A 26124-nucleotide genomic window follows, 5' to 3' on the forward strand; every position below is an offset into this window, starting at 1 on the left:
ATTAAGAGTGCACTTGAGTTACAAGGATATGCCATGCAAGCATAGGAGGCTGACCACGTAGACATTTGTAAGATCACTATGTATGTTGACAGTTCTTTCCCTCCCCCCCATGGAGGAGTGTGCAAAAGTTGAGGGCAAAGGCTTAAGGTGAAAGGGGTAAGATTTTAAAGGGACCGGAGGATCAACGTTTTCCCACCGGGTTTGTAAAGTTTGGTATTTTTATGCAGATAAATCTGTGACAATAGTAGGTGCAGAGTATAAGCTGGGAGACTGTACTCTGGTGCTATGGAACTAACAAACTCTGTTGTAATGAGACAGGATTAAACTAATCCATTCTGGTTCATCTGGAGCTCAACAACAGAGAACTCACAATGAAACAAATGGAGCGAGATAAATCAGTTGGTTGAGCGATGTTGCAACAGCTACCTTGCCCTCCACATCAGTAAGACCAAGGAACGGTTTGAGAGTGTTCAGGATCAGAGAGTCAAGGGAGCAGCCCTCGATAAATATTTACTTTGATGTACTGCAGCTGCAAAATAAATTTCACAAAACACACGAGTAGGTTCAGAATCAGATTTTAGTCTTTATCGAGATGCGAGATTTGTCTGTCTTCAGTGGAGTCTGGTGTAGATCAGGCCACGTTGCCACACTCCATGTCCCTCTTGGAACATTTTAAATAAACAGACACCATTGTATTCAACCGTGTGCTCCATCCACATGCACTATAGGAGAGGACACCAGTTCCCATGAAGTTTGGCTGTATACAATCTCAGCCCCCACTCCTCCCGCAAGACCCCCCAACCCCAAGGAGAGGAAGACACTTAAAGCAAATGTTACTCGGTAATCTTTATTCCATTCCAACGCACAGAACAAACGAAGAAGCTACAGCTGGTGTCCACTGAACCGCAGAAAGATGCCAGTGCAGTAATACCAGCTCTCCTGCGCAATGCATCCCCACAGATGAACAATAAATACCAGGGAGGGGCTCTTCCCTGTGTGGTTACAGTATGTAGAGGGTGGGCTGCTCGGCACCGGTCCCTGCAGGCTGAACCTATGCAGCATCTCCTTCACCTCCCTGATTGCTTTCCTTCTTGCTCTTGTGGCCGGACACGATGTCGTCAATGCGCAGAAGCAGGATGGCAGTCTGCGGGTGGAGATGAGCGCAGGTGAGGGGGCTGAGCACAAACAGGCAGTGATACCATGCCAACCCCTCCACCCCCGACATTACCAACCCCAGTAACAGTACCCGTTTATCCAACTGGCAAACAGTAGAACTCCCTTTAGGAGGGAGTCCTTCCCAGCATTATCCAATTCACCATGAATTTCAGAATTTGATATGGCCCTAAAGAGCGAGACAATGAGTCCCTGATCCTCAAGCTCATTGTAACAGTGCAGGAGGGCTGGAGAACTAAAGTGGCCACAATATGACACTGAGGATCATCCCCAGGCAGAATGTGTCTTGTTATACAACTGTAAATGATTTGTCAAAAACAGAGGGGAATCCATCATCACACTGCCCAGGAAAAGGAGATCAAAGATGCAAGAAATAAACAGGGACAGTCAGTCAACTATGGTAGGTTGGAGCCACAGTGTTGGAATGAACAAACCTATTTTTTGGCCAATTTAAGCACTGTCAGATTAAAAACAGGGGGCAAAGGACAAGTCAGTGTTCAGCTCACCTCAGTGCTGAACTGGCTCTGTGCAGTTCACTTTCTGCATGTTATTTGTTTACTTTTTTATTTGCATGATTTATTTTCCTCCCCCCACAAACACATTAGGTGTTTGACGGCCTCTGTTGTTTTTTCTAAAAATGGGTTCCATTGTTTCTTTGTTTTGTGACTGCTGACAAAATTGGAACACAAGGGAAAAACAGTTCTAAACTGGTATGAAGAGCCAAAAAAAAAAAAGTAACGTTACTCTCTCCCTCACAGGGAAGCCCTCCCTGCCTTCTGGGCACTCACCTCCACTGCAGTTTTGAAAGTCTGTGATTTGACCGTCAGTGGTTCCCAGATGCCGAGCTCCTTCATGTCAGCCAAAGTTCCGGTCTCTCCATTGACTCCCCAGGTCTGGCAGCCTTCCTGCGTGTGCTTTGCCTGCAGAGATATGGAGATTCAACAGTCAATATGGTGCCAGATGCAGCCAAACATAGGGCAATCACAAGGAAGGATGGGGAAGAAGGATGAGCAGGTTATTTTGTGCCAGGTTGCACATAATCTCGTGCTTCAGGAAAGTGAACAGAAATAAAACTATTTTTCAGAATGCAGACACATTTCTCCCGGGTAAAAATTGAAAGGCAGAGACAGGAAGAACGTTTTTTTTCCTCAATCTCTGTGCAGTGATACAACAGCAGGTTGCAAGAATCAGACAGCCCATGGCGAAGAGTCAGGTGCACGGAAGAGGCCAAAATGAGAGGGGAAACCAGTGGAGACATATGCAGAATTAGAGCTACTAAGCAGCACAGGCAGTGACTCCCCATTACACTTCAAATGACCACATTAAAGGAGCAGCACAGACAAGTGTGGAACTAGGCAGGCAGGTATCCCTGTGCACAAGTGTATTGGCAATAAGTCAATGGTAGGGATCATCACACTGGTGCTCCTTACCCGAAGCGAGGTGAGCAAGCGGATGGTGCTTGCCCCACAGTTCTGGATGAGTGTCCTGGGGATGACCTCTAGAGCGTTTGCCACTGCACGATAGGGCCATTGCTGCACTCCCGTCATGGTTTTAGACTTCTCTATCAGTTTGTGCGCCACGGCCATTTCCACCGCCCCACCACCGGGCACTAGTCGCGGGTCCAACAGCACATTGCGAGTGACCTGCATGGCGTCCTGCAGGTTACGCTCCACCTCCTGAAACAGAAGCCGACATTCAGCCAACATATACACAGATAGGATAAATGCAAGCAAGCTTTTTCCACTGATGTTGGGTAAGACTAGAATTAGAGGGCTTAGGTTAAGGGTGAAAGGTGAAATATTTAAGGGGAACCTGAGGAGGAACTTCTTCACTCAGATGGTAGCCAGTATGTGGAACGAACTGCCAGTGGAAGTTGTGGATGTGGGTTAGATTGAAACATTTACAAGGAGTTTAGATAAATACATGGATGAGTCTATGACAACAGAACCGTAAATCACGATCCTCACTGACTGCCCCACACCACGATACTTAAACTTTAGATCCGCCCAGACCCCTAACCACATGAAGATCCCTGTACCTCTCATCATCCCATCCTCCTGTTTCAGATTTGTACACCCCAAAGTCAGAGCACTACACCACAGAAACAGGTCCTTCAGCTTATCTAGTCCAGGGGTCCCCAACTTTTTTTGCACTGCGGACCGGTTTAATATTGACAATATTCTTGCGGACCGGCCAACCCGGGGGGTGGGGGGGGTAGGGTTGCCAACAGACAAGATTAGCAGTCAAATATGTTGTGTTTACCCAGAGAAAGACTACAGTGACCATGAAGCCTTACGCGGGCACCAGTGCGCATGCGCATCGTAACCTGCCGTTTTTTTCTCTCTGCAAATCCTTTCTGGCGATTCTGTTCGGGGGGGGGTGTTAATCACGACCAGAATGTTGCTGATAAGTGGCTAATACACTCAATTTCGTTTCTAAAAGGGTTTATCTAACAAATTTAATATTAAACACAGCGCATATTTTCCTTGCATTAATATAGTGATAATTATCAGGGGAGGACAGGGGAGCTTGAAGTAAATGTTGAACAAACTTCCAGTAGAAGTGGTAGAAGCAGGTTCAATATTATCATTTAAAGAAAAATTGGATAGATATATGGACAGGAAAGGAATGGAGGGTTATGGGCTGAGTGCAGGTCGGCGGGACTAGGCGAGAGTAGCGTTCAGCACGGACTAGAAGGGCTGATATGGCCTGTTTCCGTGCTGTAATTGTTATATGGTTATATAAGTCAATAGCATCATAACATTTTAAGTAATGTTTGGATATTAAACACACAGCACATACTTTCCCCGTATGAATATATAAAATCATTGCAACACACCAATATCGCTGAATCAGTGGGAGCCCTAGGCTTGTTTCCCTGCAACAAGACTGAACTATCGAGGAGTGAAGGGAGACAGCGATACTCGAAGGGGGTTCCTTATGTCCAGTCTAGTCCGCAATTTAGTTTTCGTTGCATTCATTGCAGAGATATGTTGGAAATGGAAGCAACGTTTTCAGTGCTTTCGTGGCTATCTCAGGATATTTCGCCTTGACTTTGATCCAGAATGCCAGCAGAGATGTTATGTCAAACATACTATTCATCCCGCCGTCATTTGCAAGCTCGAGGAGTTGATCTTCTTCCCACACTGACATGGATGACACGCGGATAATGACCTCGCATGCGTAATGGCTCAACAGTGCGTGACAGAGAATGAGGAAAGGTGCAGCTGACTCCTATCGCTAAATCATATCATTTCCTCGCGGCCCGGTAGCACATGCTTTGCGGCCCAGTACCGGCAGAGAAAGCAGGATCTCCCAGTGGCCATGTATTTTAATTCCACATCCCATTCCCATTCTGACATGTCTCTCCACGGCCTCCTCTACTGTCAAAATGAAGCCACACTCAGGCTGGAGGAACAACACCTTATATTCCATCTGGGTAGCCTCCAACCTGATGACATGAACACTGACTTCTCTAACTTCCGCTAATGCCCCACCTCCCCCTCATATCCCTTCCATTATATTTTTTATATACACACATTCTTTCTCTCTCCTTTTTCTCCCTCTGTCCCTCTCACTATACCCCTTGCCCATCCTCTGGGATTTTTCCCCCCTCCCCCTTTTCCTTCTCCCTGGGCCTCCTGTCCCATGATCCTCTCATATCCCTTTTGCCAATCAACTGTCCAGCTCTTGGCTCCATCCCTCCCCCTCCCTCTCGCAAATCTACTAGCTCTTCCTTCAGTTAGTCCTGACGAAGGGTCTCGGCCCGAAACGTCGACTGTACCTCTTCCTAGAGATGCTGCCTGGCCTGCTACGTTCACCAGCAAATTTGATGTGTGTTGCTTGAATTTGCAGCATCTGCAGAATTCCTTGTGTTCAGTTATTATTTCTATTTATTTGTGATAAGATTTAGATACACAGAGTGGTAACAGGCCCTTCCAGCACAACAAGCCTGTGCTCCACATTACACCAGTGTGAACAATTAACCTACTAATCTACACATCTTTGGACTGTGAGAGGAAATCTGAGCACCTGGAGGAAACCCAAGTGGTCACAGGGAGAGCGTACAAATTCCTTACAATCAGTAATGGGAATTGAACTCAGGTTGTAATATCATTACACTAACCACTACACTAAACATGCGGCTTCCACTTCAAACACAAACCCTATCTGCAACTTCACATCAACACCTGTCAGAGAACATATGCGCGCAGAACACTTGCTTACCGCCAGAATGTCCTTGCTTGCTCCACGCAGGAGAATGGTGCAAGCTTTGGGGTCTTTGCATTCAGTGATGAACGCAAAGTACTCATCACCTATCTTCTTGACCTCAAACAGACCCGCACCAGTGCCAATATCGTCCTCATGCAACTCATCTGTGCGGCTAACAATACGAGCACCACATGCCCTGAAAAACAAGCAGCACACATTGAGGTACAAATTGTCTACATGCAGGCAAGTTCAAATTTACCATTTAAATTCAAAGTTTCAGGAAAGACCTAGTAACTAGCATTAACGCTGGCTGAAAGCAAAAGAGGTGCCACTTATTCTGACAGGTGGTTGAGTCAAGCGATGGATTTATGAAAACAAGGGTGACAGGTGGTAGGGGTTGTTAAGGAGCACCAAAATGGCATAGGGCAGTGAGCCAAATCATAATTTCAACAATGAACGTGCAAAAAAAAAAAAAAAAATTCTAATCTCACGTTTAACCCAAGACATATTCCACTGTGGACCGCTCCCCGCATTTCATGCTGCTGAGGACACAACTACTGACAAATCACGTCAGTACAAATCACAAAGGCAAGTGATGCACAAAGCAGTATTGTTCATACTTCAAGTACAGAAGCAATAGGCCCAGTGGGTCTTAGAATTATTTCCTCCCACACAATTTAAATTACAAGTGGGAGGAGAAGATGGCAGCGTGACGGCAGCCCACATGGCCTCTCCAGTGAATGAATGATATCTGTCAAGTAGGGGACCATGCACAATTCTGATTTGATGGAGATAGACGTGAGAGTACAGAGGAACATCTGGAAAACTTCTGAAATGCCCGCTTCGCTGCCGCTGCTACTGTGTGGTGGCCGGAATCTCCAGAGCAGAAGGCCCTGAAATCCTTGGCTTTGCGTGTTTCAGTAGCTGGGGCGAGGTCGAAGGTACTCAGGAGGGTGTATTGGAGCAGCTGGTCGGGGGCTCGAAGTTTTCGGACGGACGGACTCAGTGTCAGCTGCTTCCAAGGCATCGGTAAGTTGACGGTGCCTGGAGGTTTATAGCAGGGAGTTTTTCCCTTTTCCGCCTGCTATCGAGGACTCAGGAGTCGATCGACTCGGGGACTTTGAGACTATTTTTACTGTGCCCATGGTTTGTTCTTCATCAAATTATGGTATTGTTTTGCACTGCTGTAACTATATGTTATAATTATGTGGTTCTGTCAGTGTTAGTCTTTGGTTTGTCCTGTTTTCTGTGATATCACTCCGGAGAAACATTGTATCATTTCTTAACGCACGTATGCATTTCTATATGACAATAAAAGAGGACTGAGTGTTCTCATAATCTAAAAAAAATTGTATGTGGCAAAAGCAGCTTATTCATTCCAAGCAAGCCTAGTGTACCTGGCAATCCTGTTGCTGTCACTCTTTCTGATACGACGGATCGCAGAGATATTTGCCTTCATGAGGTAATGAAGTGCTAAGTCTGAAAGGCAAATGGAGACCAAAAATGAAGGTGTGCCCTACAACTTTTTTTAACTCCCCCAAAATGCAGCAAAATGAGAGCCCTGAAAGTAAACTCACTTTCAAAGTAAAATATGTTACCATATTCAAGATTAATTTTCTTGAAGGGTTTTTGCAGGAATGCAATAGAATTTCACAGAAAAATATAAAGACTGGCAAACAACCCACGTGTAAAAGACAAACTGTGCAAGTAAAATACTGACAACACAAGTTGTAAAGAGTCCTTGAAACTGATCTGCAGGTCATCGAATCAGTTCAGAGTAGTGGTGAGGTTATCCACACCAGTTCAAGACCCTGATAGTTGAGAGGTAATAACTGTTCTGGAACCTCTGGGTCCAATTCTTCTGTACCTCCTGCCTGATGGTAGGAGCAAGAAGGGAACATGGTGGTTGGGGGGGGGGGGCGGTATTTGATAACGGATACTGCCTTCTTTGTGCTCAGTGGAGGGGAGGACTTTGCTTGTAATGGACTGGCTGTATCCGCCAATTCTCTGTGAAAGACTGAACTGAATGACTTCACTGCATCCCAGTCTCCAGGCTAGCACAGGCAGACAGAATCCAGGTTATATCTGTCACTGGCACCTAACGGCAACTCCTTTGCTTGCACCTTCAGAAGCAGCTCTATTTCCATCTTTAATACCTCTATTTTTTCCCTTTCAGGGTTCTTTTGAGGATCCTGACCCGGAGTTACGTGCTGACTACAGTTCTTTGCGGGAATGGGACCAGCTCTCGGGGTTTCACGAACGGCCATTGTTCCTCACGCCAAGGGCTTGGCCTATGAGCTTCGCTCACCTTCGGAGGATTGCGATTTCGTGGCTCTGAAGACAGGGAAATCAGATTCAATGCCTCCACAGGAGATCGATGAGTTATTGGAGACGGAAGATCTCTGGCTGTGTGCCCAGAGACCTGAGATCTTTGGGAACAGAGAGATAGGAAAAAGCGACACAACGGACTTTTAACATTGTAAACCAGAGTGTTGTTTGTTATCCCTCTCCTCTCGCTGTGAAACAGAGACACATCTTTCTCCCTTATTAGGGCAGGAGAGAGCCTGTGGTATGTCGAATACTGGGTGAACAAGTAGTCTTTGGGGTACTGCAAGTTGGTGTCTTTGCTCATGCTTGAGTTCTCGGTGGCAGGTGCTGATGCTTTCTTTTGCCGGTGGGGGGAGGATTATTGCTTGCTGCTGCTTACATGCGGGAGGAAGGGGAGCTGGGGAGGTACTTCGAGTTTCTAACATTTAACTGTCATTCATTCTTTGGGGACACTTTTTGTGGATGGTTGTGAAGAAAGAGCATTTCAGGATGTATACTGTATATGTTTCTCTGACATTAAATGTACCTTTGAAACTCAAAACAGTTTCACTCATCGACTCTCGTGCAAACTCAGATTTATCGCAATTACACTGAAATGCACTGTTTGTATTAACAACCAACAACCTGGAGATGCACTGGGAGCAACCTGCAAGTGTAGCCATACATTCCAGTGCCAATATAGCATGCCCACCAATGATCAATATCACTTTTCTAAGCCCTCTGCGGCTGGAATATTGAGAGAATTCTATCAAAGGAATTGTAGGCCATGAATAAAAATGGAGCTAGTCTATACATTGTTTGGGATTTCCCCTTGCGCATTGTCTACTCGACAACTCTGGTACTCTGCAACAAGAACAGTGAGCAACACTGCCAATGTGAAAATAGTGGCTAACACAATCACAAGATGTTGAGTACTTCCACTCCGGTTGTAAAACGCAGAATTTCTCAGTGGCCAACCATTTTAATTCTTATCCCCACTCCTGTTCCAACATGGCAGTCCATAGCCTCCTCTTCGGCCACGACGATGCCATTCCCACAGCGGAGGAGCAACACCTCATATTCCATCTAGGTCACCTCCAACCTCGTAGCATCAACAGCGATCTCTCCTTCTGATAATATATTTTTCTTTTCTCCCCCTCCCCTCTTCTTTTATTTCCCATTTTGGCCTCTTACCTCCACCTTATCTGTTTATCACCTCCCCATGCTACGCTCCTCCTTCCTTTCTCCATGGTCCACTCTCCTCTCAGATTCCTCCTTCTCCCACCTTTTACCTTTTTCATCTTTCACCTCCCAGCTTCTTACTTCATTCCCCCCTCCCCCATCTGGCTCATCTATCACCTTCCAAGCTTGTCCTCCTTCCCCTCGTCTCACCCTTTCATTCTGGCATTTTCCCCTTCATTTCTTGATGGTGTCAGCCCAAATTGTCAATTGTTTATTCCTTTCCACAGATGCTGCCTGACCTGCTGGAGTTCCTCCAGCATTTGTGTTATTCAGAATGAGAATGTTTGCAGGGTTTGTCCCAGAGCCCTGTCACATGTCCATGCAATACCAAGAGCTGTTACATTCGCTGTCCAATGAACACCATGTCCCAAGGAAGATGCTGGGACAATCTGGTGAGAATATCCACTGTGTGGTCTACTTGACCTCAACAAATACCACATGTTACACACACATTACCTGAGATGCCTTTCTCCGTGAAGAGGAGGTCAGGTTTCAGACGGATAATATCCTCGCAGATTTGCTGAATGTATTCTTCTTCCATCTGCAGGATGCGAGTGAAGTCCTCCTCACGAGTGATCTCAATGTCAGTCTGAAACAGAAGATTGCCGAGAGAGCAGGGTAAAAGACATCCCAAACAACAGCCCACACACCAAATGTCTGGGGAGATTAAAATGGGGGGGGGGGGGGGTTTCAGATGTACTAACTCTGGAGAATACCAAGTCCACATAAACAGCATCTGACAGCCATATGACCCTCAATGTTCTGCATTACCATTCAATACGATCATGAGTGGTCTATTTCAACATCATCCCCTGCCACAACCCCCACTCCTCTAATACCCCGAGTCTATCCTCGGTTTTGCAGGCACATTTTCGGTCAGAAAATTCCAAAAATAATCACACTGATGAAATTTTTCATTTGTCCTATGTGGCCAATCCCATTGCAGACTCGCCTTTCAATCAGGTGAAGCAGAATCAGATTTAATATCACTGGCACATGTCGTAAAGTTTGTTAACTTAGCATCAGATCAATTCAATACATAACAGAAAAAATAAGCAAATCAATTACAGTAATTATACAGTGGTACTAGAAAGTTTATGAACCCTTTAGAATTCTCTATTTCTGCATAAATGACCTAAAATTTGTTAACTTAATACAAGTCCTAAAACTAGCTAAAGAGAGCTCAATTTAAATAAAATTAAACTTGTAAATTTAATTAGAGAAAAATGGTCCAATATGACATGTATCTGTTGGAAAAGGTATGAGAATCTCCAGGATTATCAGTTCATTTAAAGGGGGAAATTAGTCAGGTGTTTCAATCAATGGGATGACAATCAGGTGTGAGTATGGGAGGCCCTGGGTCTTCACTATCAGAGTCTGATCTTCACCAGTTTTTTTGAATAGTGTGCCGCAAAAGATTTCTGAGGACCTCAGGAAAAAAAGTCGTTGATGCTCACCAGGCTGGAAAAGGTTAAAACCATTTCGAAAGAGTTTGGGCTCTAGCATTCCACACTCAAGTATATGACGTACAAATGGAAGAAATTCAACAATTTTGTTATTCTACTCTACCCAGGAGTGCTCAACCAACAAAAATAACTCCAAGAGCAAGACATGTAATATTGAAGGAGGTCACAAAAAAACCCAAGGTAACATCTAAGGAAAACAACGGGAATTCTGCAGATGCTGGAAGTTCAAGCAACACACTCCTGTCTTCTCCTATCATTTTGGATCTCCCTCTCCCCCTCCAACTTTCAAATCCCTTACTCACTCTTCCTTCAGTTAGTTCTGACAAAGGGTCTCGGCCTGAAACGTCAACTGCAACTCTTCCTAGAGATGCTGCCTGGCCTGCTGCGTTCACCAGCAACTTTGATGTAACATCTAAGAAGTCACAGGCCTCTCTTGCATTGACTAATATCAGTATCATCAGTAGAGCAACAATGGTGTGCATGGCAGGATTGCAAGGAGAAAGTCGCTACGCTCCAAGAACATTGCTGCCTGTCTAAAGTTTGCTAAAGACCATGTGGATAAACCAGAGGGCTACTGGAAGAATGCTCTGTGGGTGGATGAGCCCAAAATAAAACTTTTAGGCTTAAATGAGAAATGTTATGTTTGGTTTAAAAACAAATAGTGCATTCCAGCACAAGAACCTCACTCCAGCTGTGAAACATGGTGGTGGCAGTGTCATGCTTGGGCCTGCTTTACTGCGTCAGAACCTGGTTGGCTTGTCATCATTAATGGATCTATGAATTCTGAATTGTACCAGCAAATTCTACAGGAAAATGTCAGGGTATCAATCCGTGAACTGAAAAGCTCAAGAGAAAGTGGGTCATGAAGCAAGACAATGACCCTAAACACACAAGTCAGTCTACCAAAGAAACATTAAAGCAGAAGAAATTTCATGTTTTGGAATGGCCAAGTTAAAGTCCAGACCACAATCCTATAGAAATGTTGCAGAAGGACCTGAAGCAAGCAGTTCACGCAAGGAAGCCCAACATCCCAGAGCTGAAGCAGCTTTTTAAGGAGGAATGGCCTAAAATTCCTCCACGCCAATGTCAAGGACAAACAGTTATTGGAAACATTTGGCTGAAGTTATTGCTGTACAAAGGGATCACACCAGTTACTGAAAGCATAAGTTCACATACTTTTCCCAACAAATACATGTAATATTGGATCATTTTTCTCAATAAATAATATAATGTTTTTTGTGTTATTTACTTAATTGAGTTTTCTATCTAGTTTTTGGACTTGGGTGAAGATCTGATCACATCTTAGGTCATTTTTTGCAGAAAGCGAGAAAATTCTACAGGGGTCGAACTTTCCAGCACCACCATATATTAAATAGTTAAATTAAAAGTAGTGCAAAAATATAGTCAATGTCTATATAGGAAATCAAATAGCAGAGGGGAAGAAGCTGCTCCTGAATCGCTGAGTGCACGCCTTCAGGCATTTGCATCTCCTTCCTGACAGTAACAATGAGAAGAGGGCATATCCTGGGGAGAAGGTCCTCAATAATGGACGCCGTCTTGCTGACGATGTCCTGGATACTGTAGAGGCTAGTACCCAAGATGGAGATGAAAAACTTTACAACTTCCTGTAGCTTTTTTTGAAAGAACGCTCTATAGAAGTTTGAGCGTTTGAGGTGACAAACCAAATCTCCTCAAACTCCTAATGAAATATAACCATGGCTTGCCTTCTTTATAGCTGCATTGATACGTTACAACCAGGTTAGATCCTCAACTAATCCTGACCCTCGGGAACTTAAAATTGCTCATTCTGTCCGCTTGTGATCCATCTATGAGGATTGGTTCGTGTTCCCTCCTCTTACCCTTCCTGAAGTCTACAATCAGCTCTTTGGTCTTACTGAAGTTGAGTGCAAGGTTACTGCTGCAACATAGTAAACTAGCTGGTATAGCTCACTCCAGTACGCCGTCTCGTCTCCATCTGAGATTCTGCCAACAATAGTTGTATGATCAGTGAATTTATAGATAGGATGTGAGCTATGCCTAGCCACACAGTCATGGGTATAGAGAGAGTAGATCAGTGGGCCAAGCACACATCCCTGAGGTACGCCAGTGTTGATTGTCAGTGAGGAGATGTTACCACCGAAATGCACAGATTGTGGTCTTCCAGTGAGGAAGTCAAGGATTGAATTGCAGAGGGTGGTACAGTTAGCTTCTTGAGCAGGACTGTGGGAATGATGTTCAATGCTGAGCTATACAGTCAATGAACAGCATCTTGGACATGGGTGTTTAGCATCACTAATTAATCACTCCCTGTAAATATTTTTGTATGACGAATAAGGAAACCTTGTTCTAAACTCAGGTTTACCATATGTTTCTGAAGGATAGGTGAGGGGGTGGGGGAAACAGCAAACTCACATTAAGGAGAAAACAGGTCAGTTCTGGATTATTGGGAAACAAAGTCGGTTTTGAATGTGGGAACAACATAATGAAGGTAGTTCAGTGAGTAAATACAGTTCCATATACTAGATGCAAATGATTGCAGATACGAACAGGGTCAATAGGACTGAGAACAACTTTTGGGAGATCTTTACTCATGTTAAATTTGGGGACAAATAAATGAGCAGTGTGTGTCATGAAAAAGTAGCATTTAGGCAAATACTTCAGCAGAGCATTCAGGGATGCTCGCTCACCTCAACAACACCTGTGCAACAGTGTTACAGTGGCTGCAAAATAACATTACAGTCAGACTAGTCTAATCTCCTGTCAAACTACGGGACTGGTTTGTAATTACCCGCTCTGCAGTAAAGGAGAATTTTACACTAGTTTCATGTTCCAGTCATAGCTCCAGTTTAAAGGACGACCAATTTAAGCACCAAGACAGATTAAGGTTTTGAGATCAAGGGCAGTGGAAGCGCTCACTACCCTGTGAAGTTTACTCACCTCAGCACTGAACCTGGCTCTGTGACTGGGCCTGCAGCCATCGGGCTCCTGGCACAAATGCAGTGCTGAACTGGCTCCATGGCTGTGGACTTACTTTCAGGGACTCTTCGTTTCAGGTTCTACGCATTGTTTGTTTGCTTTTTTGAAAAATATTTTTGCATGCTTTGTTCTTTCTTTTACACACATTGGATGTACGGCAGTCTTTGTGATGTAGGGGTTTTCATAAATTCTATTGTGTTTCTTTGTTTTGTGGCCATCTGCAAGATGAGTCCCAAGGTTGTATTTATTATCAATGCACTGTGAACAGTGGTATCAGCACAGACGTAGTACCACAAGTCAAGGGACTATAACACTAGTGTCGTACCTGGCTCTCCCCTTTCTTGTACTCCAGTGAGCAGTCCAAGAGCACAATGCGGGGGTTCTTGATATGCCTGCGCATGCGGGAGTGTGTGACATCCTTGTTCAACATCACGCCTCGGAGCACACATGAATCATGAATGAAACCACCAGGAACCTGTTAACATAACATAAAACAACGAAATTGCCAACAAGAACAAAGTAACACTCCTGCATGACTCCTAGAACAACCATGGAAACAAAGTCAACTGAATAGTCTGATACTAACAACATTTTTGATGTTCTCTCCCATGCTTGACCTGCAAAGTTACTTGAGCAGTTTGTGTTTTGTTTTTGCTGTCAGTGGAACTGGAACCCAGGACTTCCCAGAACCCACTGACATAGAACAGTACAGGCGCTTTGACCCACGATGTCAAAATCAATCTAAGCTTTCCCTCCTGCAAAGCCCTCCATTATACCCAAGAGTTTCTTAAACGTCCCTCTACCACTACCTCTGGCAGTGTGACCTTTGTACCCATCACTTTATGTAACAAAAATCTACCTCCGACACCCCTCATACTCACCCCCCAATCACTTTAAAATTATGCTTGGTCATATTAGCCATTTCTACCCTGGGGGGAAAAAGTGTATGGCTGTCCACTTGATCTGTGCCTCTTAAACACATCTATCAAGTCACCTCTCACTTCCCACTCCAAAGAGACAAGCCTTGGTTTGCTCAACCTATCCTCAAAAGACATGCTCTCTAATGCAGACAGCATCCTCCTCCTGCATCCTCTCTAAAGCTTCCACATTCTTCTACATAATAAGGTGACCACAACTGAGTGTTTTCTAACCAGGGTTTTATATAGCTACAATATTACCTCAAGCTCTTGAACTTAACCCAGCCCCTGATTAATGAAAGCCAATACATCACATTCCTTCTTAACCACCCAATCAACTTACTTACATGGCAAATCTGATTCCAGGCCTATCAACCTTTCAATGGCATCTTGGATCACAAAAGGACAGTGCCCCAGACACCAAATGTCCATGGATAGAGGAGATCTGCCTCTTACCTTCTCAATTTTGGCATACTTCTTAATGTCAATCTCCTTGCGGCCATTTTCTTCCAACTGCACGGTCTTCACAGCATCAAGTGCAATGCTGCAGGCCAGGTCAACCTGTAGGTTGTTCACCTTGGTGTTGATTGCACTGTTGATAATCTTCAGCATCAGGTCACGGTTATTGATGTCAACAGTAGTGCTGCCAAGAGAAGAAAAGCTTTTAAGTGCCCTTGGAAAATGAGCAGCATCTAATCCTGAAGAAAGTGCAGTTGAACACAAAGAATAGAGTCACCATAATTATTAAAAATTCAAGTTCTCAATACAATGAAAACTGTTTACAGAGGACCAAGTTTACCTGAAGGTTTTATGCAATCAATCCTGTAACACTGATTAAAGCAAAGTTCCTCAAGGTTGTGACAGCTGAGGGGTGGGGGTTAGCAGGGTTAAGTTTCACTACTTATTAAAATGCTTGTAATGGTGTGTGTCTCAAATAAGCTCTGACAACAAGGTCCAGCTCTTGATCTTCACATGTGTCTTAGCTACCAAGCCCAATGGAATTGTTTCTACTGATACAAGAAGGGGCAAAGGCAGATTACTGGCACTTTAAAACCAGACAGGGCTCCTCAGCTGCGGTTGGCAGCTCTAGAAGGAAAATTGATCTCAATCCTTGCTGCCTTGTGACTATACCCCCTCATGGGGAAGATTTCAGGAGAAAACCCAGAGGAAAAATCCAGAGCTGGAGTCCCTAAGGTAGTCCTATGTTCAGTTCAACACTGACTGGCAAGTCCTGTAATGCTGCTGGTGCCAAACTGTATCAGTTTCTGATGTCCTTTGGATTCATCAGCTTTGTGGACATGGCAGCCTGCTGCATGGGCAACAGCTTGCTCTCCACATTACACTGTCTGGCTTACGTATTGATTACAGCAATATTTATGATCAACCCCAACCAATGATGGGCCTCAAAATTAAAGCAAAAGAAAGGAGGTCAGTATTTTGGCTCATATTCGTGACTCAAACAACATCATGAAAGCAGATTATCTGGTCATTTGCTGTACAGTTGTGCAGATGAATTTCAGAAAATCAACTATATTTTCTCATATAATCTTAACTAGACTTGAAGCAGCAATTTATTAGCATACCTTGTGAAAGTATCCATCTAATGCATGTTTTATTCTAGCAGAAAGCCAGTTATACATCACAGGAAAAGGCCGTTTGACTCAACTCATCCATGTCAACGTGCCTACCTGAGCTGGTCACATATGGGCTGTTACCACCTTAACCTTCCCTAACGTACATGCCTGAATATCTTTTTACCCTGATGACATGCCTGTTCTAGCATGTGAAGTCAGCTCTGGCAGCTTGGGTGGTTGAGACCTACAGTGAGATTCAACGACCAGGAAGATGATTCCGCAACACTCTGTGGAGAGCGAAGGGCACGACAAGGCACAGAAGTAGTCATGGTCAGCCACTACAATCAAAACCCCAGCTGTGATGTGTATTCATACCACTGAACCCAAGTCCTCAGAGGTTGAAGGTGGAACTGCCCTAGTGCAACAGCTTTTCCACTTTGAAAACTGTCATCGCAAAAAAACAACGGACAACCCACCACAAGGTCAGCCCTCAGCCTCCTACACTCCAGGCAAATCAGTCGCAGCCTCCCCTATCAGTCGTGTAACGGGCACTCATGTACCTGATTTCTTCCAGCGTGGTAATCATGTCATCCAGCGCCTGGTGATAAGCACCTATGATTACAGAGGGGTGCATCTGCTGCTCGAGGTACTGCTCTGCTACCAAAAGCATCTCTCCAGCTAAAAGAAAGTAGTGTGTGCAGTTACTTAAACATAAACACTACCTTCAAACCACTCCCACCACCCCCCCAACAAACTGCATCGGAACACTTAGAATTAGAATTATAGGCCACATCACAAATAGAGACTAATGTTTACTGTGCACACATACAAATTCAGCAGTGGGTTCTACAGTGAATCAAAGAGGAAGTTCCCCAAGATACTGCATAGCTGGATGCAGTTGTTGGCAAGAGATGTGCTGATGTGGAGCAAGGCACAAGGCTCAAACACATTCTGAGACTGTGGGGGTGATAGCTAGGACAGAGAGGTAGCCACACCCAAGCTGCAGGACAGAGGAAACTGGGTGACAGTCAGGAAGGGGATAGGGGTTAAAGAGCCAGTGCAGAGTACCCCCGTGGCCATCCCCCTCAATAAGTATATTACTCTGGATACTGTTGGGGGTGGGGTTGGGAGCACACGGGCGCAAGGCAATGACCTAGCAGAGGAAAAGTCACAGCATTCAGGTCTCTGGCATTGAGTCTAATTCAGTGACTCAAAGGAAGGGAGAAGAGAAGGATATAGAAGAGGTGAGCTGCGGTGATTTGGGATTAGTCAGGGGAATAGAAAGGAGGTTCTGTGGGCGAAAATGAGATTCCCATTGGTATGTCACTTCCCAGGTGCTCGGGTACAGGACATCTCAGATAGAGTTCTCAGCATTCTTAGTGGAAGGGTGAACAGCCAGAGGGTACAAAGAAAGAAGTTCTGCAAAGTAGGTTCAGGGAGTTAGGTGCCAAGTTAAAGGGTAGCACCTCCAGGATTGTGATCTCAGAAATGCTACCCATGCCACTGTTAGTAATGCCAGAAATAGGAAAACTAAACAGTTTAACACAATGCTAAGGAGTTGGCGTAGGAAGGAGGGCATAAGCTTTTTGGATCATTGGGCTCTCTTCCAGGGAAGGGGACCAATATCATAGCTGGAATGTTTGCTAATACTGCACAGTGGGATTTAAACTGGAGTTGTAGGGGGATGGGAACAAGCGTGCCAGAACAGTTAGTGGGGAGGTTGTGAAGACATGTGAAGACCTCAGACAAAGTCAGGAATCAAAAGGTTGAGCATGGCACTACTTGTGCCTTGAACTGCACATATTTCAATGCAAGTATCATAGGAAAGGCAGATGAGCTTAGGGCATTGATCAACAATTGGAATGATGATATTGAAGCCATTAGTGGTTGTAGGAGGGGCAGGACTGGCAGATCAATTATTCCAGGATTCTGTTGTTTTAGATATGACAGGGTGGGAGGGATTAAAAGAGGTGGGGTGGTATTAATAGTCAGGGAAAGTGTTATTATGGGCGGAACTGAGAAATAAGAAAAGTATGATCACAGACCACCTGACAGTTCAAGGGATTTAGAGGGGCAAATTTGAAGAGATCACAAACTGTTGCAAGAAACAAGGTTGTTATAGAGACTAGGTGATTTAAACTTTCCACCTATTGACTGGGACACATACTGTAAAAGGAACTAGACAGGATAAAGCTTGTCAAAGTGTTAGGAAAGTTTCCTTAATCAGTACACAGAAGTCCAAATGAGAGTGTTCGATACTTTATCTACTCTTAGGGAATGAGACAGCATGGTGACAGAAGTTTGTGCAGGGGAATACTTGTAACAAATTTGTGATCACTAGATGCAAAGTAAATATACAAAAAGATAGGTCTGATCTGTGGGTTGAGATTCTAAATTGGAGAAAGACCAATTTTGATGGTATCAAAAATTATCTAGCAAGTGTCGATTGGGTAAAGTTGTTGGAAAAGTGTACTTGCTAACTGAGAAGATTTCAAAAGTGAAATTGAGAGTACAAAGCTTGCATGTGCCTGTCAAAATAAAAGGTAGAGATAACAAGGGTAGGGAACCTAGAGATATTGAGGTCCTGGTTAAGTAAAGAAAGGTACAGCAGGTACAGACAGGTAGGAACAAATGATGTGCTTATGGAATACAAGAAATTCAAGGCACACTTTTCACAACACATGCTAGTGATAATAAGCCTGATTCTAAAAGAAATCAAGAGAGCTATAAGACGGCATGAAGTTGATCCAGCAGACAAGGTGATGGAGAATCCCAAGTGATTCTACAAATATGTAGAGTGCAAAAGGATTGCAAGGGACAAAATTAGTCCTCTGGAAGATCAGAATGTTAATCCATGTGTGGAGCCAAAACAGATGGGGGGAAATCTTAAATTTTTTGCAGCTGTGCTTTATTCAGGAGATGGACACAGAGACTATTGAAGTGAGACAAAGCAGCATCAATTTCATGGACACTATACAGATTATAGATAGCAGGTGTTTGCTGTTCTGAGGTATATCTGGGTGGATAAACCCCAGTGCCTAACAAGACGTTCCCTCTAACCTTACGAGAGACAAGTGCAGAAATTGCTGGGGCCCTAGCAGAGATATTTACATCTTCCTTAGTGATAGAGGTACCAGAGGATAGGAGGATAGCCAATGTTGTTCTGCTGTTTAAAAAATGGCTCTAAACATAAACCAGGAAATTATAGGCCGGTGAGTCTGACATCAGTTGTGGGAAAGTTATTGGAAGGTATTCTAAGGGACAGGCTATATCTAAGTACTTGGATAGACATGGCTTTGGGTGTGGTAGGTTATGTCTAGAGATTTGAGGAAGTAGGAAAGTGGATGAAGGGAAGGCAGTGGATGTTGTCTATATGGACTTTAACAAGTCAGTTGACAAGGTCCCGCATGGGGCATTGGTCAAAAAGGTTCAGTTGCTCAACATTCAATAAATAGTAAATTGAATTAGATATTAACTTTGTGGGAGAAGCCAGAAAATGGTAGATGGTTGCCTCTCTGACTGGAGGCCTGTGATCAGTGGTGTGCTGCAGGGACCAGTGCTGGGTCCACTGTTTGTCATTTACATCAATCTGAAAATAATGTTAACTGGATCAGCAAATTTGCAAATGATACCAAGATTGGAGGAGTACTGGACGGCAAAAAAGGCTATCATGGTTTGCAGCTGGAAAAATGGGCTGAAAAATGGCAGATGAAAGTGTGAGGTGTTGCACTTCAGGACGACCAACCAGGATAGGCATTATACAATGAGCGATAGGGCACTGAGTGAGGTAGAACTAAGGGATCTGGTACTACAGGCCCCGTTTCTCTCCTGTATTTTTCTATGACTCTACAACATATGTTTCAGATCTCTGTAATAAGACCAGCAGGCCACTCTAACAAAGGGTTCCCCTGGAACCTTAGCATTAACTGAGGGGTCCATGATCCCTAGGCCGGGAACCCCTGCTCCAGAGGTACAATTCAAACTCCTCCATTATCACATTGTGTGGCCAACAGTCTGAGCTCACAATGTTTCACCCAAGTCTTTTTCCAACCATGGAAAGTCTAATACCAGCAAATGAATTGAGGTTGATGGAGCATGACCAATGGGACCTCCCTCGCTGGTCGTCACTGACAAATAATGCAACTCTGCAAAGGCAGAATCTCGATTCGATCCAGCACAATCTTTATTGGACCCTGCACATGCACCACAAATCCAATAGCCAAGCAGAAGCCCATTTTAGTGCAATTAAAGTCAGAAGTCCCAAGTCCCCAGAGCATTCTACATACTGAGGATGATGACAGAGGTGGTCCCATCGCCAACTTCTTCATCTTGGGTGCGACTGATTTCAATCATGGACTTGGCTGCCGGGTGCTGCACCTGGATCTGAGATACCATAAAACAGAAGTGAAATTAGACCATTCAGCCCATCGAGTCTATTCCTCCATTCCACCAAGGCTTATTTAGACCAGAGACCATTAGAAATAGCAGAGTTAGGCCATTCAGTCCATTGAGCCTGCTGTGCTATTGGATCACAGCTGATCCATTTCCCTCTCAATCCAATTTGCCTGCCTCTGCCCCGCAACTTTTCATGGTGACTGAAAGAACCCATCAACTTCCATTTTGAATATACCCAATAACCTGGCCTCCACAGCTATCTGTGGTAACGAATTCCACAGATTCATTACCCTCTGGCTATAGAAATTCCTCATCTCTGACTAACTGGACATCCCAAAGCCACCAAATACTCCTTCATATGATAACCCTTTCATTCCTGGAATCACTCTCCTGAACCCTATCCAATGCTAGCATATCCTTTCCTAGACAAGGGGCCCAAAATTGCTCACAATACTCCAAGTGAGGCCTCTTCAGTGCCTTATACAACACCCAATCCAAAATAGCTGATCCCCTAGTGCGCTCAACCACAAGCTGCTCTAAAAAGCCATTTCATAGGCATTCTACAAATTCTCCCTTGGGATTCAAAAATCAGAACAAACATGATTTTCCCAATCTAGCTGCATATTGAAAGCCTCATTACTATAGTAACATTGCCCTTTTGACATGCCTTTTCTGTCTTCCATTGTAATTTGTAGCCCACATCCTAGCTACTGTTCAGAGGCCTGTATATAACTTCCATCAGTGTTTTTGCACCATTGTAGTTCCTTAACTCTACCCACAACAATTCTACATATTCTGATCATTATGTCACCTCTAAAGATTTGTTTTCTTTTTTTAAAAACCAACAGAGCCATGCGATCCCTTCTGCCTGTTCTTTCACAATGTGTGTCCTTGGATAATCTTCTTTCAGCCACGACTCAATGATGCCCAAAGCGTCCAACCTAGCAATCTCTAACTGCACTACAAGATCATCTAACTTATTCTAATTACTCCACACATTCAAATATAACATCTTCAGTTGCATATTTATTAACCTTTTTTATTTTGTTCCCATTACAGGTATAACTCATCCCACTGCCCTATTATCTGCCTGTCCTTCGAGACAGTCACACTACACACTGCTTCTGTTTGTACATCTTCTGTTCCATTGTGAGCCCTATCACAATTTTCCATTCCCCTGCCAAATTAGTTTGGTTAATTAGCAATTAATTTATCCCTCAAGTTCATTCTTGTCTTCTCCCAGGAACCTTTAACACCCTTACTAATCAAGAACCTATCAACTTTCACTTTAAATATACCCAATTACTTGGCCTCCACAGCCGTCTGTAACAATAAATTCTACAGATTCGTCAACCTCTGGCTAAAGAAATTCCACCATCTCTGTTCTAAAGGGACATCCCTCTACTCTGAGGCTGTGCCCACTGGTCCTAGACTCCCCCAATATAGAACCCATCCTCTCCACATCCACTCTCTCAACCTTTCAATATTCCATGGGTTTCAAATAGATTACCCCCCTCCATCCAAGTCCTTCTGTAGATTCACTGCTTCCTCAACACTAGCTACACCTCCACCTTTGAGAGATCAAAAAGTGGGTCGGGTCAGCTAAGCCATCAAACAGAGCAGAGGAGAGTAGGAGACCTTTAATGATGCTGCTCACACAGAATCCGTAATCAATCGGGAAGGAAGGCCACGCAATCAAACCCATATTCTCACCTCCGAGGTACCTACTGCGCGCTGGGCTGGCATAGTGGAGCTGGGAGGAGCTTCAGGGAAATGTTCATTCAACTCTAAACTATAACCCAGCAGCAGCAGGGTGGTTGCTGTACAATGGGAGCAGCACAGTGGGGTGTCAGGGCAGAGTGGATAAAGCGGAACTGTGTGTACTCCACTGACCAGAGGGATCTCAGTGTTGATCCACAACTCCCACTCATTACTGGTGAAGCTGCAGTATTATCTGCCAACTGTTCCAGAGACTATTTATTTAGAAATACAACACAGTAACAGGCCCTTCCTGCCCAATTACACCTACTTAACTAATTAACCCTCAAACCTGCACATCCTTGGAACGTGGGAGGAAACTGGTACATCCGGAGGAAACCCACATGGTTCAGGGTAGAACATACCCGCAGGCCTTTACAGCGTAGCTGGACATGAACCAGGGTCGCTGATACTGTGATAGTGTTACACTAACCACTATGCTACTCTACTGTCTTGCTGTCCCACTATGGCATATTGAAGTAAACTAACTGGGAACTTACCAGTAGTTCAGTGGTGCAGTGGGTATTACCGCTGTCTCACGGCTTCAGTGACTCAGTGCCTGATCCAGATTCCTAGTGCCGTCCATGTACCAATAATCCCCAACCTTACAGCAATATGGGTTCCTCCCCCACCCCCAGGAGCTCCATATTCCTCCCTCAACGTGCTGTTAGGTTAATTAACTGCCTTAAATTGACCATATGTGGGTAAAGGGGAGATTCTGGGTGGGGGTGGGGCCAGACAATGGGAATGTGGGGAGAATTGTTTTTAATGGAATTAGTGTAAATGGGTGGCCAGTGGGTCAAAGGGCCTGTTTCCATGTTGTACAATTCTCTTTGGTGATGTTCCACATCACTGAACAGGTCATTGTGGTTGGTGTGCAACACACATCAGGAAAAGTGAAACAAACGAGTTTCTCCGTTGACAGGCAGATTGGACGTACCTCTCGCAGAATGGCATTGCCATCATTTGTCATAACGATGCCACCCATAGGATCCAGCAACATCTGGGGAAACAGAGTCACAGTATTAACTTCAACATGAAACCACATTCTCAGTTCCCTCATAAGTGAGGACATGGCTGAAGAGTTCCTGGTGGGCCTTTCAGCACTATTCTGTCCAAGGAAGCCAAAGGATCACTGGCCTGAGGTCAGAATGTCAAGGCCCAGATCTCGAATCAGTTAGCTGACAGCACACAGGACTAACGATTTGTCAAGAATAGAAGTAATATGGCAATGAAAGTGTGGATGACAACTTTGTCAGCTTATTCCATTAATCCGTCTTTCTACTAAGCAAGTATTCTTATTCCTGCCTGTGCTTTATAAGACTACATCCATAAACAAAACATACAGCTTAGACAAAGTCTGAACACAACATACCTTCATCATAGCTCTTGGTCCCAAGCATGTTCGAATAACATCTGCAATAGTCTGAAAAATCAAAGGAATCAGGTGACATACAATACATATAACCACAGATCCAGTAACCACTACACTGGTGTACAACTTCACACCCACCAACACACCCTAGCTATTCCTTGCATAATATTCCTGTAACACACAGGCATCACATGCAGGCACCTGGTAGATTTCTTTCTTTGCAATGGCACACATCATGGTTGTGTGGCAATTAGTGCAATGCAATTAGGCTTCAGAGTTCAGAGCTCACACCCCAAACCCAGCATCCTCTAAGAAAGTTTGTACATTCTTTCTGCATACACATGGGTGCTCCGGTTTCCTCCCACAGCCCAAAGACATACTGGTTAGTAGGTTAATTGTTCATTATTAACTGTGATTAGGCTAGTGTTAGATTGGCAGGTTGGTGGGCAGCACAGCTCTTCGGCCTGAAACAGCCTGTTCCACGCTGAAGCTCTGAGCAAAATAAGAATCAACTAGAGGCAAATTGTCCAGGCGTGTAAGGGGCAAAATCTGGGGTAAGCCGAGGGGGGGGGGAGGAGAAGAGAGAAGAAAGAAGAATCAGGGGATTGATGAGAACTTAGGGAAAATAAATTAGCATCAGCACATGCAACCTGTGGGTTGTTGGTCAGTGGAGTCTGAGGAATTGACATTTCCACAATCACTCACAAAACACCCCCAACCCTCTCCCACTGAAAGATGCTAATTTCTCAACTCACCAACAGGCATAATCCCAACCACACAGGACCACTGGCTCAATATATAGTCCCATCCATGGGTGACTGGACCCACTGCATCAATAGTTAGCCCTACCCACAGGAGTCAGGACCCACTGGGTCAGTATCCAGCCCCGCCTTTGGGTGACAGGACCCACTGCATCAGTATCCAGCCCCACCTTTGGGTGACAAACCCACTGCGTCAGTATCCTGCCCCACCTTTGGGTGATGGGACCCACTGCATCAGTACCCAGCCCCACCTTTGGGTGATGGGACCCACTGCATCAGTACCCAGCCCCACCTTTGGGTGATGGGACCCACTGCATCAGTACCCAGCCCCACCTTTGGGTGACAGGACCCACTGCCTCAGTATCCAGCCCCACCTTTGGGTGACAGGACGCACTGCACAAGTACCCAATCCCACCCGTTAGCACCCACTTCATTAGTACCTACCCCCACCCAGACCCTAACTTTACCCACCCTGATACTCCACTCCCTTCCCACCTCCCTGTTCCCCATACCTACTCCCGCCCCTCACCTTGGCCGCACTGATGTTCCCCTGCTGCACCTTGCGGCCCGATTCCCGCTTCACGTTCTGACCTGCGAGGGGGAAAGAGATTGGAGAACGGGTGAGACACACACGCCAGGCCACAGGCCTCGGGCCTCGCCAACGCCACATCCCAGAGCCTCTGATACCGCCGGTCGGACCGAAACCCTACACTCCAGACCACGCTCCCTCCGAAACCCATCACCGTTCCCACAGCCCCGACACTTACTCAACACCAGCACCTGCCGCCCCAACATCTCCGCCGCCTCTTGCTGGAACCTTCTGCGCCGGCCGCCGTGCACGCTACCCTGCTTCTCCCCGCCTCGCCTGATAGACACGCCACCTCGACCAATAGCGTGCTGCCGGTGCTCCCAACCCGCCAATCAGCTTTTCCGATGTCCTCGGGCCGGCGTTGTGCCATTGGCCAAACGGGAAAAGGATCCGCCTCCGGCTCGTGCCGGTTTGCGCGGCGGCCTCGTGCGGCCCGTTGGTCGTGAGCGAGTGCGCGCTCCAACCGCAGGGCATTGTGGGGGGTGAGGGAGCCCAGACTCCGCCCCGCACACACAACAAAGAAAAATTAGTTGCAGATGCCAGAAATCTGAGATAAAAAGAGAAAGTGGCAGTAATGTAATGCAAGAAATAGCATCAGTTGGAAAAAGGATGTACCATGGTGGACTGGACAGGCAATTAGGGAGAGTAATAAGACATTTAGGAAAGTATTGCTCTCTGAGTGACCTTATTAAGTATCAAAGGGCACAGGCTGTGGTGAAGATTGCAAATAAAAGGCAATACTGTGGAAACATAGAAAATCTACGGCAGAACACGGGCCCTTTGGCCCACAAAGCTGTGCTGAACATGTCCTTACCTTAGAAATTACCTCGGGTTACCCATTTTTCTAAGCTCCATGTACATATCCATGAGTCTTTTAAAAGACCCTATCGTTTCCACCTCCACCAACGTCACCGGCAGCCCATTCCACACACTCGCCACTCGCTGCGTAAAAAAACTTACCCCTGACATCTCCTCTGTACCTACTTCCAAGCACTGCGCCCTCTCGTGCTAGCCATCTCAGCCTTGGGGAAAAAGCCTCTGACTATCCACATGATCAATGCCTCTCATTATCTTATACGCTTCTATCAGGTCACTCTCATCCTCTGTCGCTCCAAGGAGAAAAGGCTGAGTTCACTCAATCTATTCTCATAAGTCTTGCTCGCCAATCCAGTCAGCATCCACGTAAATCCCCTCTGCAACCTTTGTATGGTTTCCACATCCTTCCTGTAGTGAGGCAACCAGAACTGAGCACAGTACTCCAAGTGGGGTCTGACCAAGGTCCTCTATAGCTGTAACATCACCTCTCGGCTCTTCACCTCAATCCCATGATTGATGAAGGCCAATGCACTGTATGCCTTCTTAACCACAGAGTCAACCTG

The 26124-nt window shown here is 45.2% G+C and overlaps 1 protein-coding gene across 1 annotated transcript; it reads right to left on the minus strand.

Annotated features, from left to right (window-relative positions):
* Positions 1-827: 827 nt before the first annotated feature.
* Positions 828-25059, minus strand: cct3 (chaperonin containing TCP1, subunit 3 (gamma)). Its single transcript, XM_063041702.1, has 14 exons — positions 24924-25059; positions 24686-24747; positions 23396-23446; positions 22961-23023; positions 20154-20250; positions 16428-16545; positions 14750-14936; positions 13702-13851; positions 9391-9523; positions 6783-6864; positions 5401-5581; positions 2604-2849; positions 1962-2093; positions 828-1144 (listed from the first exon to the last, which is right to left on the minus strand). The coding sequence occupies exons 1-14, from the start codon at positions 24949-24951 to the stop codon at positions 1052-1054; spliced, it is 1623 nt and encodes a 540-aa protein (XP_062897772.1). The 5' UTR covers positions 24952-25059; the 3' UTR covers positions 828-1051.
* Positions 25060-26124: the final 1065 nt, after the last annotated feature.

Source organism: Mobula hypostoma, chromosome 2, assembly GCF_963921235.1.
Source record: "Mobula hypostoma chromosome 2, sMobHyp1.1, whole genome shotgun sequence".
NCBI classification, from domain to species: domain Eukaryota; kingdom Metazoa; phylum Chordata; class Chondrichthyes; order Myliobatiformes; family Myliobatidae; genus Mobula; species Mobula hypostoma.